General features: G+C 41.4%; 1 protein-coding gene across 4 annotated transcripts; it reads left to right on the forward strand.

The window, feature by feature from the left end:
- Positions 1–407: 407 nt before the first annotated feature.
- On the forward strand, positions 408–14,778 carry LOC143288073 (uncharacterized). Of its 4 annotated transcripts, none has more exons than XM_076596346.1 (5): positions 408–643; positions 2,436–2,575; positions 3,113–3,385; positions 6,544–6,692; positions 13,264–14,778. In XM_076596346.1, the coding sequence occupies exons 3-5, from the start codon at positions 3,171–3,173 to the stop codon at positions 13,284–13,286; spliced, it is 387 nt and encodes a 128-aa protein (XP_076452461.1). In that variant the 5' UTR covers positions 408–643; positions 2,436–2,575; positions 3,113–3,170; the 3' UTR covers positions 13,287–14,778. The 4 variants fall into 4 exon arrangements, with proteins under 4 accessions (XP_076452461.1, XP_076452458.1, XP_076452462.1 ...); XM_076596343.1 differs by having other exon boundaries at positions 6,544–6,652; XM_076596347.1 differs by lacking the exon at positions 13,264–14,778 and adding an exon at positions 9,061–9,282.
- Positions 14,779–19,192: the final 4,414 nt, after the last annotated feature.

Consider the following 19,192-nt stretch of genomic DNA (forward strand, 5'->3'; position numbering starts at 1 on the left):
GTTCATCAGCTGTGCAAACCTGGATTTACTGCCTATTTTATTTTTAATCTGTCGGTTGATCTCACACCTTTTATAAAACAATTGTAAGAATGTTATTTTTCAAGTGGTCCATGCATAGTTCAGGTATTACATTTATTTGTATTCTATAGATACTACACATCCTTTTCTTCAATATATATATATATATATATATATATATATATATATATATATCTATATATATGCACACACACACACACACACACACACACATATATATAATGTATATGTATGTATATATATGTCTGTATGTATGTGTGTATGTTCTTGTGTGTTGGTGTCTAATGTGCTGTAAACAGTAAAGTGTTTTGAGATGTTTGAAAGTGCTATACAAATGTACAATTGTATCATGATTTGATTGCCGTTAGACAGATTGTACAATGAAGACCAGATCAAGTTCCAAGCAAAACAGTGACCATGCCCTAGGGGCTCTGAAGAGGAAGGTGACTGGGAAGGTGAAGGTGACTGGAAAGATGGTGAAGATGACCACCAGAGAATTTCAGAGAGTGGCGAAGAAATTCCACTGGAAAATGGAAAACGATTTTGCTATGATCAGGCGTCTCTTCCGTGTGGACAATGAAGAGTTGCTGCAAATATATAAACAGTAAGTTAATCTGTTATAGACATAATTATGCGCGCATATTTTGTCCATTTCTACAAAAATGATTTCATGTGTATGAATCTGATATTGATAGGTATGGATATTTTGTCAGTCTATTTGTATTTTCAGTCTTTCTGTCCTGTCTGATTTTGTCTCTTTCCCACTGTTTTTTCTCATGAAAAGCAATTGAGTTTAGAGTTTATTGATGTGAAGATCTTGTACTTTAAAAGTTCCGCTGTTTGATATGATTAGATTTTTTTATACATTTTTTTTTCCTCTCTCCAAACAGTTTGATACAATACTGAATATATATGTTCACTTATTGAAGTTATTCTTTTAGGGGTTATGGGACTGACCAATAAATCACATGAATTAGAAAAAACCCCAATCATGTTGCTTTGTGGATTTCAAACCCAGGATCTGAGGATGCATGACTGGCCAGGTACTGAGGTAGAGGATGGCTGGTTCAGGGAGAACTTCATTAACTGGAAACTTGAATAGTTTGAAGTGCAGTGCTTTGTCAGTGTTAATATATTTTCCCCGTGAGCAGAAAATTTGCATATATAATTATAAAGGTCCAGTGCTCGTAGAGAAAAGTGAACATATATATTTTTTGAAGTCCTTAAACTGTTGTGGATATTATTTATTGTGAAGCTGAAAAAGGAGATAGTTTAGGTAGTGTAAAAGTAAAGAGGAGATAGTCAGTGAAGTCGAATCATTTGATTTCTATGGAGGAACATGTTTTACAGATTATGCTGAGTTGGAAGATAAATTATCCACCTTTACAAATCCTGTGGAAATATACAAGAAATTGTCAAACCTCAGTTCATTCATTTACGTATGTACATGTTTTCAGTCTGTCCAGTGCCTTCACACAGGTCCCTTTACAGTTTACTTTAAGGCCTGACCAGCTCTTTGGGGATATCGTTTATGCAAAGATCAGATTTTTTTTTTCAAATTTGAGAACGGATCTACTGTACTGATTATGGATCAGTCCACACACACTTTGACACCACCATGAAATCAAACTTGCACTTTATTGGTGTTAGCTTTATGCCAATCAGAGTTCATCATTCACAATAGTTGTCACTCCTGGGCTCATTGTGTCAGTCCCAGCTGTAACAAAATTGCAGGAGGATAAGTTGATTAATCTGCTTGCCTGCCTATCTATATCATATTATAATGTATTGTATTATTATGTCGATTTCTCTTGTGTGAAATTTTGGCTGATCTCCCCATGTAGAGCGTGTCTCTACAGTTAAGAGTGCCACCCAATTTTGCATTATATTTCTGCCTGCAAGTTATTTGTTTTCACATCAAAGTGGATTTTTTGACAGAATTTTGCCAGGGACAACCCTTTTGTTGCTGTGGGTCCTCGTAGGTGTGTAAAGTGCACGCTGCACTCGGGACCTTGGTTCATCCAGACCACCACTCAAGGTCTTGTGGAGGGGTAGGAAATGCTGGCATATGTGTGATTCTAACCAGTGTGCTCAGATTCCCTCCCTTCCAAGGTGAACGTATTACCACTAGGCCAACACTAGTAAAGTAGTATGTACCGGTAGATCTATATGCATGCATGCTTGAATCCGTCCATCTATCTTTCTCTTAGTCTTTTTTTCTCCACATAACCATTTTTTTCTGTTCAGTTTTTGTTTTAGATTATCTCCCTTTTTTTCTGTGTCTGTGTTTTTGTTTTTTCTTCTTCTTTTTCTTCTTTAAGTGTTTATATATATATATATAATTTGTTGGTGCAGTTGACTTTTTGGCATGATATAGTTTTTTTCTCCTTGAGCAGAAAACGCTTGGAAATGGAAAAAGAGCGTGGCAGGCGGGTTAAAGAGGAGAAACTTTTCCATGGCACCAAACGACTGCATATTGACAGCATCTGCACGACTGGATTCCTTCTTCCTGAGAAGAGCAATTGTCTTGGGTATGGTAAGTGTGGCTTTTCTGGACTCGCTTGCCATGGTAACAAGTATGTTGTCAAGTTTTGTTGTTGGTAGGTGTTTAAAAAAAAAAGAAAAAAAGTTTTGTTGGCCTCAGTTCTATGCAAGTCTTGGTGTTTTGGGTTTTGTTGTGGTTTTTTTTTTCTTTTTTTTGAGAGGTGCTCTGATGAGGAAGAAAATGCATTGATTCCCAATTTAAAAAAATGTTTTTTTTATAATGATAAACGATTTTGTGTGTGTTATTTTCTTGTGTTTAGTTAATACTTGTATGTCTGGGTTTGAATTTCCATAGGTTTTTAGTGTGTATTGCAGAATGTGGTGTGCGTGTCTCTTTCACCCTTCATTTTGTCGTTTCCATGTGTGGGTATGAGTGAGTGTTTGCATGTTTAGATATATATCAACAGTAGCCTCTTCATGTCTTTAAAACTTGTATACATACATAGATATATATACATATATATGTACATATCCAAAATAACGAAGACACTAACTTCTAACTTGTTGAAGCTATCTGCTTCGCCCGCAGGAGCAGGATTTCAGACCGTTACACAGACTGCAGCACGAACGACTACTACCCGAAGTTGATGGGCAGTTGCCAGAACCCCACAGCTGCCGAGAACCTGCTGCAGGTGCCAGATGCTCTCCGCTCCATCTCCAAGCTGTACAACTGGCCCCCGAAAAAGTCGGCTTGCCGCCACTACATGCTTCTCTGCAAAGTGCTTTTGGGGGACTCGGCGCCGGCGCAGCGTACATACCGGAGCCCTCCAAGGATAAGGAACTCCAAGCGACGTTATGACAGGTATGTCTTGGCTTGGGTAACAAACTGTGCTAAGTGTGCAACAACAAAAAAAGAAAAAAAAAAAAGAAACAAGAGAGGCAAGGCCTTCAAGACTCACTTGTGATAAATTAAGTCCCCTAGCATTAATTACAGAGTAATTTCCCGTTTTTACTATCTGCACCAAAACGTTTGCAAATAAATAAAAATTCCATTATTATTTGCAGAGAAAATGTCAATGTTAAAGTTTACCACGGACACACAGACACACGGACACACACACACACACACACACACAGAGACAACCGAACACCGGGTTAAAACATAGACTCACTTTGTTTACACAAGTGAGTCAAAAAAGGGGGGTTTTGTTTCCAGAATGTATCAAGAGAATTTGTTAGGACGGGTATTTATCTATTTATCTGCAAGTAACAAGCACTTGTGTTAAAAAAACAAAAAACAATAAAAAACTACAAAAAACCCCCAAACTGTATGAAAGGAATCATCAGATTATATTAGATCCGTTGCAGGACTTTGTCTTTGGTTACTTGACATTTGCTTTTTTTGTTTTTTGTTTTTGTTTGCTTTTTAGAAGATATATCTATGGTTAACCGATATTTTCTTTTTATTTATTTATTTTTTTCTATATCATTTTTAGAATGCTGCTTATCAGAGTGAACTATGTCAGAATAATCCTTCCCATCTTCCCATTGTGTTCCCTTTGCTACAGTCTCCTTGAATGCCATGTGTCAGCTAACAGGCAGAACCATTTCAGAATACAACTTTCCCAACTGTGATTACCATACATTAAAAAAAAAAAAAGTTTTAGAATAGAAAGCATTTGATGGCTTAAAAATATAAAGACTTTGCCAGTGTGTAACATGGACTGACAGCCAGATCATAAAAAAATGACTTTGTCTGGTAATAAAACATTGAGTAAATTGAAAATGGTTATCAATATGCCTGACAGTTTCACCTGTCTATGGTTACCTGACAGTTTCACCTGGTTACCTGACAGTTTCACCTGTCTGTGGTTACCTGACAGTTTCACCTGGTTACCTGACAGTTTCATCTGTCCTGTGGTTACCTGACAGTTTCACCTGTCTGTGGTTACCTGACAGTTTCATCTGTCCTGTGGTTACCTGACAGTTTCATCTGTCCTGTGGTTACCTGACAGTTTCCCCTGGTTACCTGACAGTTTCACCTGTCCTGTGGTTACCTGACAGTCCTGTGGTTACCTGTGGTTACCTGACAGTTTCCCCTGGTTACCTGACAGTTTCACCTGTCCTGTGGTTACCTGACAGTCCTGTGGTTACCTGACAGTTTCACCTGTCTGTGGTTACCTGACAGTTTCACCTGGTTACCTGACAGTTTCACCTGTCCTGTGGTTACCTGACAGTTTCATCTGTCCTGTGGTTACCTGACAGTTTCACCTGGTTACCTGACAGTTTCACCTGTCCTGTGGTTACCTGACAGTTTCACCTGTCTGTGGTTACCTGACAGTTTCATCTGTCCTGTGGTTACCTGACAGTTTCACCTGTCTGTGGTTACCTGACAGTTTCATCTGTCCTGTGGTTACCTGACAGTTTCACCTGTCCTGTGGTTACCTGACAGTTTCATCTGTCCTGTGGTTACCTGACAGTTTCACCTGTCCTGTGGTTACCTGACAGTTTCATCTGTCTGTGGTTACCTGACAGTTTCACCTGTCCTGTGGTTACCTGACAGTTTCACCTGTCTGTGGTTACCTGACAGTTTCACCTGGTTACCTGACAGTTTCACCTGTCCTGTGGTTACCTGACATTTTCACCTGTCTGTGGTTACCTGACATTGTCTGTGGTTACTTGACATTGTGGTTACCTGACATTTTTACCTGTGTATAGTTACCTGACGTTTACATGGTTGCTTGACATTTTCACCTGTCCAATGATTACCTGACATTTTCACCTGTCTGTTGTTACCTAACATTTTCACCTGTCTGTTGTTATCTAACATCTTCACATGTCTGTCGTCACCAGTCATTATCACCTGTTTGTAGTAGCCCGAAATATTCAGTGCAAAAAAAAAAGAAAAAGGAAGAGACAATTCCATATTAGTTTGACCAGCTTTACTTCCCCTGTCCTGTGTCACCCATGCTTGTGATGTAGGTAAGTTTCATAATTAAAAAAAACTAAGAATGTTATGGAGGAGATGTCTCGAGTGTGTGTGTGTGTGTGTGTGTGTGTGTGTGTTGTGTGTGGTTGTGTCCAGAAAAGTCTAAGAAAAAAGCCTTTCATGCAGTTAACGGTCGAGGGGAAATAACTCAGTTTTTCCTAGACTGATTCCTCAAGACAGCCTGATTAGTTTCCCTTTAATTGAACACTGCTGAGTGTATGAAAAAAAATTCTGCGATCCGCCGAATCCTACACTAGGCACTTCATTCTGAGCGGGCAGAGCGCCGGCGCTTCGGCGCATCTCCAAAGAGTTAAGAAATAAAGGCCTATTGTTGAGCTTTCTGATTGAAGTCGTAAGACCCAGCCATAACTCTCCAGCTGAACAGCACGGGCTACTAATATGCATGTGTGTATGTGTGTGTGTTTATGCACAACAGTGAGACTGCACTCACCATACTTTAGTCAGTTGTGACCCATGTAAGATGTTCGTATTGCTTCAGTTATTTGCCTTCTAATTCTGCGTGTTTAAAAAAAAAAAAAAAAAAAATCTTGATCGTATTTTGGTGCATTAACTTGTGTATTTGTTTTGTTTGTCGCATTTCATTTTGGACTGTTTTATACATTTCAGTAGCTTGCAAAACCCTGACCATTGTGTTGGGTGTGTGCCATGGGCAGGTGTCTGCTCCTTTCAAGAGCATTTCTAGGCAGATGTAGTGTTGCATGAATGGATCAATCCACACGTTTTGACGCCTCCTCCAAATGGAAACTGAAACATGACGCAAAAAGAGGTGGAAAAATTTTTATATTTTCTACCAGCATAAGATATTTAACAGCAATATCTGACTGTATGTATAGAAAATGGTGTGAGATTATTAAGCATAAGGATGACAATGCAACCATTAAAAAATGCTGATGAAACAAAAGCAAAGCCGAGGAGTAAAACAAAAGAGGTAAGTTTGAACTAATCTTGGCAATGTGTGTGTGTGTGTGTGTGTGTGTATGATCTCATCAATCTGTATCTCATCTGTGCAGTTGCTTTGGCGTGGACCAGAATCACGCGGAGGATCTGGCAGTGTATGACGGAAGCCAGGTGTTCCCAGAGTACATCATAGAGTATGAGTGCCCAGCCCACTACCCACTGGTGAGTCCGAGAGAACCAGTGACCCTCACGTCTCCCAACGGTAAGTCGGAGAGGACGAGAGCGCCTCACATCACACACTTAGTCCCAGAGCATGAGTGTCCCTCACGTCACCCACTGGTGAGTCCTAAGAGTATGAGTGTCCCTCACATCACCCACTGGTGAGTCCTAAGAGTATGAGTGTCCCTCACATCACCCACAGGTTAGTCCTAGAGTGCAAGTGTCCCTCATATTGCCCACTGAGTCGTAGAGTGCAAGTGTCCCTCACATCACCCACTGAGTTTTAGAGTGCAAGTGCCCCTCACATCATCACTGGTGAGTCCTAGAGTGCAAGTGTCCCTCACATCGCCCACAGGTGAGTCCTAGAGTGCAAGTGTCCCTCATATCACCCACTGAGTTTTATAGTGCAAGTGTCCCTCACATCACCACTGGTGAGTCGTAGAGTGCAAGTGTCTCACACATAGTTACATCTGCAAGTGAATCTGCACAGACCAGTCCTGGTGATGTCTTCACTTTGTGGGACATTGACTAACAGACCCTTGTTTCGGTGTTCTGGTTGGTTGTCAGAGAGAAGTGAAGGGAACGGACATGCTAACATCAGTGAGCATGTACACACACACACACACACACACACACACACACACACACACACACACACACACAATCACTCACGCACTTGCATTCGCACATATCCATACACCCATACACACCTCTCTCTCACTCTTTGTCTCTCTCTCTCTCTCTCTCTCTCTGTGTCTCTGTCTCTCCGTGTCTGTCTCTGTCTCCCTCCACCTTCATGTCAATTGAGTAGTAACTTAGACCAAACTATTGTTCATAAAGGTCAAATTACACATCTTTAAACCGTTGTCTATGACAAAGAGCATAGAAAAGATACATATCTATAGACTCAACATATTTTTTTGAATAGATCATGTTTCAGTATTTCAGTGTAATCTTGGGTAATACCTGGTAAGTACTTGTTTCTGATACTGGTATATGAGGGACACACATGAATGAAGTGGTGTTCGGATTCATCATTTTTACAGACTGTACATAAATAACTGGAATTTGTTGAGGGACCTATACCACCTGGATCCTTTTATTGGTAACACACCAATTTGTAGTTTCACAAGACAGTCACGGACATGAAACGTATGCCAAAGATGTACACTGTTTTTGCAAGAGACCCTTTCCTATGGGCTGGTGGCCGCCTGAAGGAATAAAAATTTGTTCTTGTTTTTGTTCTCTCTCCGCTTTCCTCTCACAATCAGCTTGTCATCAACTACAGTGAAGTGTTCCGCCTTCGGTATCGGTTTGAAACCTTTCACTGGTGAACAAGTTTGTGACAGGGAAGTCACTTGAAGTACAGAGAACATAAAAAGCAGTCAGCCTGATAGTCTGTGTTGAAGCACACATTGATGTTTTCATCCATTAGTGGGCTGATTGAGAGTGCACAAGGTCAGTGCAGTGAGAGAGAATGACAGTCAGTGGCTGTTTTTTTATTCACTATTGCATCGTTTATATGGCATTGTCGAAACTCGAAGTTTTGTGACAAGTGTATTTGCTGTGTTACTGCTATCGAGTCGCGTTACTGTCTTCAGGAGAGTCATTTGTTAGCCAGGTTCCAGGTGGGATGGTGTTGTGTATGAGCACTGTCAGTGGTGACTGTGTGGCATACACAGTCCGTCCGTGCACAGTCCAAGTGCTTACGAAATGCTGCAAGATATACACTGTGTCTGGTTTTTTTCAAATGCCCTTGTCATGTTCTGACAGACAGGACGGGCATGACCAACCATCAGCACATTAGACGTTTTTTGAATTATAATACTGAAAATCTGTGCAGTAGAATTTCTTTCATGAATTGTGTGTACCTTTTGTTGTGTGTGTTAGTTTAAACTGAGACCTTTGTGGACTGTGCATTTGATTTCAGTGCTGTTCTTCATGATTTGAAATTTAACTTCAACAAATGAAACTTTTATGTAGTAGAAAACTCGGGAATATTTTTGTTTACAAGGAATGATTCTGTTCACTTGGTATAATAGATCTTAATTTGTAGCACAACTCAATAGAAGTTTTATTTGTTACTGATAAAGATTTTGTTGTTGCGCTTATGTTCACGTGGTAGGTAGTACTTTGAAAAAATGGCATTCTTATTTTATTTTTACAGCACTTTACTGAAAATGAAAAACATTGTACAATATACTTTGCGGTGACTTTGGCGTCTTAAAAAAACACTAGAACATGGAATCAACCACCAACGATTGAGAACAGGACAAATTGAGTAGTACTGTCGAGCTGCTTTGCCAGCGGTATCGCACGGTACACTGCCGTCTGGAGCCTCACTGGTTCTCAGAACTCGCAGAAACCTTGTGGCTCTTCCTTCATCAGTCTGTCTTGATTTTATGTCGAAGAGGTTTTCGGGGAGTGAGACCAGAGCTGCTGCTTCAGGCGCTGTGGGGGTGCTTCCGATGACGATCTTCTTCAGCATTCTCCAACTTGTTCTCTGCGGCGACATGGAGCAGCACCCAGGACTACCTGCATCCTGTCTGGCATGGCGTGTGATAAGATTTTTGTTCAGATATTGAAGGTGCAGACAGGTGGGCAACAAAATGTAGGTTTTTTTTGTGTTTTAATTTTGTTGGCAGCTTATAACATGCTTTATGCCATAGCTATTAAACATAGACTGCTTGCTTGCTACTTAAGGGCAGCTGATAGAAAGCTTTTTGTTCAGATATTGGAGGTAAAAACAGGTGGGCAACAAAAATTATCTCTTTTTTTTGTTGTTCACAGCCCATGCATATAACATGCATTGTGACTTATTAAAGGTATAATTTCTATAAGCAACAAAAGTGTCTTGTTTTTTTGCTTGAATGTGAGTTTGCTTGAGTCAAGGGGTTGGAAATGGAAATGAATATTTTTGCCAGCGACTGATTTCATTCAAGCTATTGAACGATTTTACTTCCATAGAAACTGTAATGCTCCTGACTTGCGACCTTATTTGATAAATTTGCACTTGAAAAAAAACACCAAAAATATAAAGCAACAAGGTTTAGAGTAAAGAGATATCAGAATAAGCAGTTCATCGTTAGAGGTACAGAACTTGTGTTGACAATGACTGACTTTGTCCTCTATGCAGAGGGTCCAGTCTGTTGCAGAGCAGGCAACTGCTGTTCTGACTGTATGGCCTGGAGTTTGATTATAGTGGAGAGGGTCTTGCCAAAGTTACAATCATCCCCCACTGTCTGCCATGAGGGTTCTGTGATAGTTGGCATTGGGATGATCCCCAAAAGCCAGGTAGCCTAGTGGGATATATCACAGTATGTCAATCTGAAGATTCATTTTCACATAATTGATGTTACGGAAAATAATTGCTCTTCTGGCAGTGAAAATTGGTATTGAATGCTTTCTATTATACGTGTCCAGTTATACACAATCTTTGGGCACTCGCTGAACAAGAAATGCTTGCAGAAATAAAAGTTAACTATGGTTTGTTTCCAGAGACGCTGTGCATTTTTGTTATTTATTGACTGGAAAGAGGTTTGCTAAACATAGACATGAAAAGATTAATTCTGCATTTGGTCTGGTATCAATTTGATCAAGAAAATAATATAAAATTTATAAAAGAATTGTACTAAACTTAAGTTTTGTGTCCCTTTCTGACCTGTTCCTGTTTGTTCCGGAAGACCAACAAAAATGTGTCTGCATTATGAAAATTGGAAAATATGTGGCGCTTCAGGGGAGGAGGGGTGAGGGGGGTTGGGGGGGGAATCTGGCTTTTCCCCCAGGCATTCGCAGCAGCAGTTTTAATGTGCTGCTCCTGCGTTCATTCAGAACATGAAACTTACAGAGGCCAGGAAAGAGATTTTTCCGATCTCCCAGGTCAACATATGTGCAGACCTGCTAGTGCCTGAACCCCCTTCGTGTGTATACGCACGCAGAAGATCAAATACGCATGTTAAAGATCCTGTAATCCATGTCAGCGTTTGGTGGGTTATGGAAACAAGAATATACCCAGCATGCACACCCCTGAAAACGGAGTATGGCTGCCTGCATGGCGGGGTAAGTAAATAAAAAAAAAAGGTCATACATGTAAAATGTTACATGTCTGAGTGTGTATGTGTGTGCGTCTGAAATCTGATTGAATGACACAGGAAACGAATGATGAGCGCCCAGTGGCAGCCGTCAGTCGGCTCTACCCAGGTAGGCAGCCTGTGGTGCAAATGTCCCCGTGTATATAAAGCGCTTAGAGCTTGGTCTCTGACCGAGGATAGGCGCTATATAAGTATCCACATCAATCAATCAATCAGGAAATGAATCTGCCAAACCAACGTAACGGCGAAGGGAAGCGTATACTGTGAGAATAAACTGAAAAGACTTTTGAGCAGGGAGGTAAATCATGCGTGCAAAGCATTTCCTAAGGCAAAGTGTGAGTGTTGTCTTCAGCTGTGCGATGTGCTCAGAACTTTACTGACTGTGAGATGTGAGTGTATATTAGCCCTGTGACTGCCATGAAAGTAAACAATAGAAAGTGGGGTTTCAAGTCATAAATCAATATATATCCGGATCGGGACTGCACCCGTGCTAAACACTTTTGAGAAAACATCCAGACAACTTTAAATGATTGCACTGATGGTAATTCAGAATTATCTTTCAGCATGTGTTTGATTTTGTTTGGCTACGACAAGCATGTTAAATAAACAACAGAGTGCTTGACTATATTTTACTCCTTGCAAAATTTTTTCTGTTCAAGTGTAAGTTAAACCAAGTGCTCCCAAATGGGTGCAGTTTTATGAATTATCTTAAGTCTAAGTATGAAACAGAAAAATATATTGTTATAAAGAATATGACATGATAGTTTTCTGGCTGACTGGTTCTATTATGAATGCCTTATAACAATATAAAAAATGTATAATTTAAGTGAAAAATGCCAGTCAGTTTATCTGTACTTTTCTGTTTTTGCAATAATGTTACCTGCATTTACAATTGCCAGTATTGATTTTGCTCTGTTATCAATATCATTATCAGTGGTAACATTCTATTAACTCTTTCCGGACGAAGGAATGCTCACGCATTCCTACACAAAACGTATTCGGTTTCGGACGAAGGAATGGAATAGCATTCTCTGAAAGTAAAATTCCATCATGCGCTGTACACGTGATTTTGTGATTAGCCAAGCAGATTCTGGGTCACTCCACAATCGAATGGTATGATTGGTCAGCCTGGGATGTGTGGCCTGTCTCGCACTCAGGCTGGCAAAGTCACTGACCGGTCGTCTGCTCGCGTGCCAGCCTGTTAGCAAAGCGGCCTCTTCTCAGAATGTTGTGAAGCGAACAAGGCAGTGACGGCAATGTTTTAGGGTTGCCGAAGTACTTGAAATGCTACAAACTGAAGGGTCGGACATTGAAGAGGTGGATGATGATGAAGAAGAAAGCGAATTTAATGCAGAAAGCGAGCATGGGTATGGTGATTCGGGGTGAAAAATTGGCAGTATTTTCTACATATGGCAAAACTGTAAAAATAAGATGAGAAATTTGATTGTTTTATATGTAATAGCTCAATACGTAATAAACCAGTTCTGAAAGTTTCATTTTCTTACACAGTATTTTGTATTTTTTGTAATTTTTTCCAAACCCCTACAAATGGGCCGTTTGTGGGGAAAAGCAAGGGAGAAAACTTGTCGTCCCGAGTGAGTTAATTCTTGTTGGTTTGCTTCTGATTAGACAGATGAACCAGATTTTGCTTGGTGATTCATTCTTCCTTGTCTAACAGGTCTCATGATTTGATCTAAAAGTGAAATGGACTCAAGATTTAATTAAAAAAAAAAAAAAATATATATATATATATATTTATATATATATCCAGAACAATCATCCAAACAGTGAGAAAATGGTGAAGAGATGACACTACTCTGGATCAAATGTGTGAATGTTCAGCCTTCCACAGTTATTTCCCTCCCCTCCTTTTGGTGCCATCAGTGATGGCTTTTGGAAGTTGTAGCGCTTGACACATTGTGGAGGTAGGCATGTCTGCAACGGAGGATGTGATGCCTGTAGCCATTAACTGTTATTGATTGATTGAAACAATGTGGAGGTGTGGGCTGATTTTGCAACAGGCAGTACAGCTAAAATCTGTTTGGTATATGCATTGGTCACTAAACACATTTGGAGACTTTGTAAATCTTTTTTCGTTATTATTTTTTTATTTATTTTTTTTACTTGCCCTATTGTTTTACAGTATAAATATAGCATTTCAGGTAGGCAGTTTTATATATTTTGTTATTGTGTGTGTGTGTGTGTGTGTGTGTGTGTGTGTGTGTGTAAGAAAAGATGTACAGCAGACTATAGAAGCATAAAATGTCATTGTTACACTTGTATTTTAACTGTGTGTGTGTGTGTGTGTGTGTGTGTGTGTGTGTGAGAGAGAGAGAGAGAGAGAGAAAAGATGTATAGCAGACTATGGAAGCATAAAATGTCATTGCTACACTTGTATTTTAACTTTGTGTGTGTGTGTGTGTGTGTGTGTGTGTGTAAGAAAAGATGTATAGCAGACTATGGAAGCATAAAATGTCATTGCTACACTTGTATTTTAACTTTGTGTGTGTGTGTGTGTTGCAGCTGTCCTGCCAATACGATACTGAAACGACAGAAAGAACTGAAGACATTAAAACACCAGTGGCACCAGGCACATATCAGGGTTTGTCAGGTGTTGCACATAGGTCAACAGAAAACAGTCCAGCATCAATGGGGCCATACCAGGGTTTGTCGAGTTACGCACATGGATCAACAGAAAACAGTTCAGCATCAATGGGGCCATACCAGGGTTTGTCGAGTTACGCACATAGGTCAACAGAAAACAGTCCAGCATCGATGGGGCCATACCAGGTTTTGTCGAGTTACGCACATGGATCAACAGAAAACAGTCCAGCATCGATGGGGCCATATCAGGGTTTGTCGAGTTACGCACATGGATCAACAGAAAACAGTCCAGCATCAATGGGGCCAAACCAGGGTTTGTCGAGTTACACACACAGATCAACTGAAAAGAATCCAGCATCGATGGGGCCATACCAGGGTTTGTCAAGTTATGCACATAGGTCAACAGAAAACAGTCCAGCATCGATGGGGCCATACCAGGGTTTGTCGAGTTACGTACATGGATCAACAGAAAACAGTCCAGCATCGATGGGGCCATACCAGGGTTTGTCCAGTTACACACATAGATCAACTGAAAAGAGTCCAGCATCAATGGGGCCATACCACAGCTTGTCAGGTTTTGCACATGGAATGACTGGAAGCAGTCTTGCATTGATGGGGCCCTACCAGGGTTTATCAAGTTTCAGATATGGAACTGCAAACAGTCATGCATTGATGGGGCCCTACTCAGGTTTGTTAGGTTTTGGAAGAACTGTAAACAGTCATGCATTGATGGGGCCCTACCAGGGTTTGTTAGGTTTGTTAGGTTTCACAAACTTGGTTGGTCACTGGTGACAATCACATGTTTAGCCAAATCTTTTAAGGTTGAAAGTTTGTTTTGTTTTTGTTTTCAATACTTTTTTTTCTGTGTTTTCTTAAAAATCTCTTTTTAAAACATTTTTCCATTACTTATTTATGTTTTTTACATGTATTTAGACATAGACATAAGTAACAAAGCTTGATTCAGCAAAAGTCTTAAGTTGAATTGTAAAAGATAAGTTTAACATTTTTAATCTTTTTTTTCTTCTCTAACATACAATTAGGACAGAAGCACACATAACATAACATGATACACCCAAGTCTTAAGATACGGTAGAAGAAAATTTTAGCATTTTTATTCTTGATTAATTTTTTTGGTAACACATCAGTTTTATGAACTCGCTGAAACACTGACTGTAAAAAGAAGAGTAGGGAAAGAGGAGAACAAAATACCAAGTTGTTGATGAAGTCTTATGGTCGCATTAAGAAAAAAATGAAAACTGAACTTTTATTAGCGGTATTTTATCATTTTTTATTTTGTGATTTTTATTGCAAGAATCTAAGTCACTTCCAGATGAACTTGGTAAAAAAAAAAAAATCTTTAAAACCCCGGCAAGAATGCTCTTCTGTTTTTAAACATTCTTTTCTGTTTTTAAACACACACTCTCTCTCTCTCTCTGTCTCATGTATGTGTGTGTATATATATATATATAGATATATATAATGTAGTGTTATATATATATATATATATATATATATATATATATATTTTTTTTTTTTACTGTTTAAAAAAAAAAGAAACCCAACAACCCATGACACTGAACTGATTTTTTTTTACCCATCGGAAAAGAATTGTAGAAAAATAAAGGAAGAACTGAGAATGTCCATACTTGTTACGCCATGAAGGTTGCTGTTTTGACATTTCATGCAGTTTCAAAGGTGTGGTGATTGGACAGTACTGTCCAGTGAGCCTAGTCAGAATCAGTACGGGGGGGTGTCCGCCTTGGGCAGCAATGACCGCTCAGCACCGGTGGGACATGGAACTGATGAGATGGGTGATCACTTGTTGTGGGATGGTATGCCACTCTTTGAGTGCCTGGAACAGATCCTACAAGTTTTCTGGCGCAATGACCCTAGCTCTGAGCCGTCTGTCCAGCTCGTCCCACGTGTACTCAGTTGGATTGAGATCTGGAGACAGAGGGCCAGGGCAGCGTGTAAAGGTTGTTGACAGCCAGGAATGCCTGCATATAATGTGCTGTGTGTGGTCTGGCATTTTCCTGCATGAAAATGACGTGTGGGGCGGCCAAAAGTGGGAGAGCATGAGGTTGCAGGATATCAGCCACATAGCGCTGGGTGTTCAGAGCCCCGTCGAAACGCACCAGTTGACTACGTCCATTGGCACTGCTGGCATCCCAGACCATCACACCCCACCACCACGAGCAGGTGCTTGGTCAGTGCAGTTTGCTGCATAGTGTTCATTCATTCTTCGCAAGACTCATCTGTCGTAATGTTGCAGAAGGAATTGTGATTCGTCACTAAATAGGACGTAGTTCCAGTGATGGGCTGGAGTCCACTGTACTCACTGGAGGCGGTCTAAGCGGTGCCGCCTTGTGAGGACAGGTCCTCTGACCGATGTCAAGCGTGCAGGCCAGCTGTGTGCAGCAGATTGCGGATGGTCTGGTCAGAGACATGTGGCACTCCAATCAGTGCCTGGATTGTGGATCAGGCTGAAAGGAAGTGGTTCGAAGATGTAGGCGAATTAAGTGGTCCTGGGCTGCTGTCATTGCTCTTGGTCATTCAGTGAGTTGTCTGTCTGCTATGACACCAGTTGCTTCCAGTCTGGCCACAGCCGACTGATGGTGCTGCGTGCCAAACTGAAATGTCGTGCGACATCACCATGAGATCGTCCAGCCTGCAGTCGGCCAATGGCGTTGTTTTGTTGTGCTTGAGTCTGTTGGGGCATTTTTGGCATTGGAATTTTTGCATTCAAATCCAGTTCCACAGACTGCAATTTTTCTGCGGTTTATAGTAATGGTGTGAGTAAACAGTTTGACATTCCCAATCAAACACATGACTGCCATGTGAAGCACGCACAAAAAAAGACATTTTCACCACAGGCTTCACAATTTGCACTTGTAGCATGCTTTGTGTGTGCATGCCTGTTGCTTAGAAGTCACTTGAGAATTGTAATTGTATACAAACCAGATACCCAACCCATTTGTATAGTGCAGTGATATTACATTGCCTACTGAACATCGTTGTGTTTCTTTTTTTGAACACTATATATGTATGAATATCCACCACTATATAATCTCTCTCTACACACACACACACACACACACACACATATATATATATATATATATTTTTTTTTTTTTTTTTTTTTAAATGTATTTATATATGTAGGGTGGGTGGGTGTGACTCTTGTAAAATGATATCCATGGATGTTTTGTATTAGTTTTGTTTGTTTGACTGTTTTCTTTCTCTCTCCAATTCATTTTTTCATGATTTGAAAGTTACCAGTGTAATGTTACGTGTTTTGTATTGCATGTTTGTTATATTTTCCCTTCTAGGAGGGCAGGGAGAAATTGAGCATTGTGTTCTTGTTCCTTTTTCCCTCAATTAAAAATGTTCTATTCATGGAGTGTGGCAGTAGGATTAAAGTAGTTCTCAGAGCTGCTGTTGAAGTCAGTATTGTGTTGGTGGGATGTCCTGCCAAGGTCTATGCTGTTGATGGGATGTCCTACCCTAGGTCTGTGGTGTTGGTGGGATGTCCTACTCTAGGTCTGTGGTGTTGGTGGGATGTCCTACCAAGGTCTATGCTGTTGATGGGATGTCCTACCAAGGTCTGTGTGTTGTTGGTGGGATGTCCTACCAAGGTCTATGCTGTTGATGGGATGTCCTACCCTAGGTCTGTGGTGTTGGTGGGATGTCCTGCCAAGGTCTATGCTATTGATGGGATGTCCTACCCTAGGTCTATGATGTTGATGGGATGTCCTACCAAAGTCTATGCTGTTGATGGGATGTCCTAGCAATGTCTGTGCTGTTGATGGGATGTCCTATCAAGGTCTGTGTTGATGGTGGGATGTCCTACCAAGGTCTGTGTTGTTGGTGGGATGTCCTACCAATGTCTATGCTGTTGGTGGGATGTCCTACCAAGGTCTGTGTTGTTGATGGGATGTCCTACCAAGGTCTGTGTTGTTGATGGGATGTCCTACCAAGGTCTGTGCTGTTGATGGGATGTCCTGCCAAGGTCAGTGGTGTTGATGGGATGTCCTGCCAAGGTCTGTGTTGATGGGATGTCCTACCAGAGTCTGTGTTGGTGGGATGTCCTACCAAAGTCTGTGTTGATGGGATGTCCTACCAAGGTCTGTGTTGATGGGATGTCCTACCAAGGTCTGTGTTGTTGGTGGGATGTCCTACCAAGGTCTGTGTTGTTGGTGGGATGTGCTACCACTGTCTGTGTTGTTGATGGGATGTCCTACCAAGGTCTGTGTTGTTGGTGGGATGTCCTACCAAGGTCTGTGTTGTTGGTGGGATGTCCTACCAAGGTCTGTGTTGTTGGTGGGATGTCCTACCAAGGTCTGTGTTGTTGGTGGGATGTCCTGACTAGGTCTGTGGTGTTGGTGGGATGTCCTACTCTAGGTCTGTGGTGTTGATGGGATGTCCTACCAATGTCTGTGCTGTTGATGGGATGTCCTACCAAGGTCTGTGGTGTTGGTGGGATGTCCTACTCTAGGTCTGTGGTGTTGATGGGATGTCCTACCAAGGTCTATGCTGTTGATGGGATGTCCTACCAATGTCTATGCTGTTGATGGGATGTCCTACCAAGGTCTATGCTGTTGAAGGGATGTCCTACCAATGTCTATGCTGTTGGTGGGATGTCCTATCAAGGTCTGTGTTGGTGGAATGTCCTGCCAAGGTCTATGCTATTGATGGGATGTCCTACCCTAGGTCTATGATGTTGATGGGATGTCCTACCAAAGTCTATGCTGTTGAAGGGATGTCCTATCAAGGTCTGTGTTGGTGGAATGTCCTGCCAAGGTCTATGCTATTGATGGGATGTCCTACCCTAGGTCTATGATGTTGATGGGATGTCCTACCAAGGTCAGTGTTGTTGATGGGATGTCCTGCCAAGGTCTGTGGTGTTGATGGGATGTCCTGACTAGGTCTGTGGTGTTGGGATGTCCTGACTAGGTCTATGCTGTTGGGATACTCTGCATAGGTCTTTGTTGGTGGTGGGATGTCCTACCTAGGTCTGTTGTTGGTGGGATGTCCTGACTAGGTCTATGCTGTTGGTGGGATGTCCTACCTAGGTCTGTGCTGTTGGAGGGATGTCCTACATATAGGTCTGTCCTACCAAGGTCTGCTGTTGATGGGATGCCCTAGCAATGTCTGTGCTGTTGATGGGATGTCCTACCAATGTCTGTGTTGTTGAGGTGATGTCCTAGCAATGTCTTTGTTGTTGATGGGATGTCCTACCAATGTCTGTGTTGTTGGTGGGATGTCCTACCAAGGTCTGTGTTGTTGGTGGGATGTCCTTCCAAGGTCTGCGTTAATGGGATGTCCTACCAATGTCTGTGTTGTTGATGGGATGTCCTACCAATGTCTGTGTTGTTGATGGGATGTCCTACCAGTGTCTGTGTTGTTGATGGGATGTCCTACCAATGTCTGTGTTGTTGGTGGGATGTCCTACCAATGTCTGTGTTGTTGGTGGGATGTCCTACGAAAGCCTATGTTGTTGGTGGGATGTCCTTCCAAGGTCTGTGTTGATGGGATGTCCTACCAATGTCTGTGTTGTTGGTGGGATGTCCTACCAAGGTCTGTGTTGTTGGTGGGATGTCCTACCAAGGTCTGTGTTGTTGGTGGGATGTCCTACCAATGTCTGTGTTGTTGGTGGGATGTCCTACCAAGGTCTATGTTGTTGGTGGGATGTCCTTCCAAGGTCTGTGTTGTTGGTGGGATGTCCTACCAAGGTCTGTGTTGTTGGTGGGATGTCCTACCAAGGTCTGTGTTGTTGGTGGGATGTCCTACCAAGGTCTTTGTTGTTGGTGGGATGTCCTACCAAGGTCTGTGTTGTTGGTGGGATGTC

The sequence above is a fragment of the Babylonia areolata genome, chromosome 12, assembly GCF_041734735.1.
Source record: "Babylonia areolata isolate BAREFJ2019XMU chromosome 12, ASM4173473v1, whole genome shotgun sequence".
NCBI lineage: Eukaryota > Metazoa > Mollusca > Gastropoda > Neogastropoda > Buccinidae > Babylonia > Babylonia areolata.

Excerpts from the sequence above, each read along its gene's own strand:
- LOC143288073 (XM_076596343.1), top strand. The coding sequence starts at position 3,171 with ATGGGCAGTTGCCAGAACCCCACAGCTGCCGAGAACCTGCTGCAGGTG. Across the intron at positions 3,386-6,543 it reads TCCAAGCGACGTTATGACAG|TTGCTTTGGCGTGGACCAGA; the intron begins GTATGTCTTGGC and ends TCATCTGTGCAG. Across the intron at positions 6,653-13,263 it reads GCCCAGCCCACTACCCACTG|CTGTCCTGCCAATACGATAC; the intron begins GTGAGTCCGAGA and ends TGTGTGTTGCAG.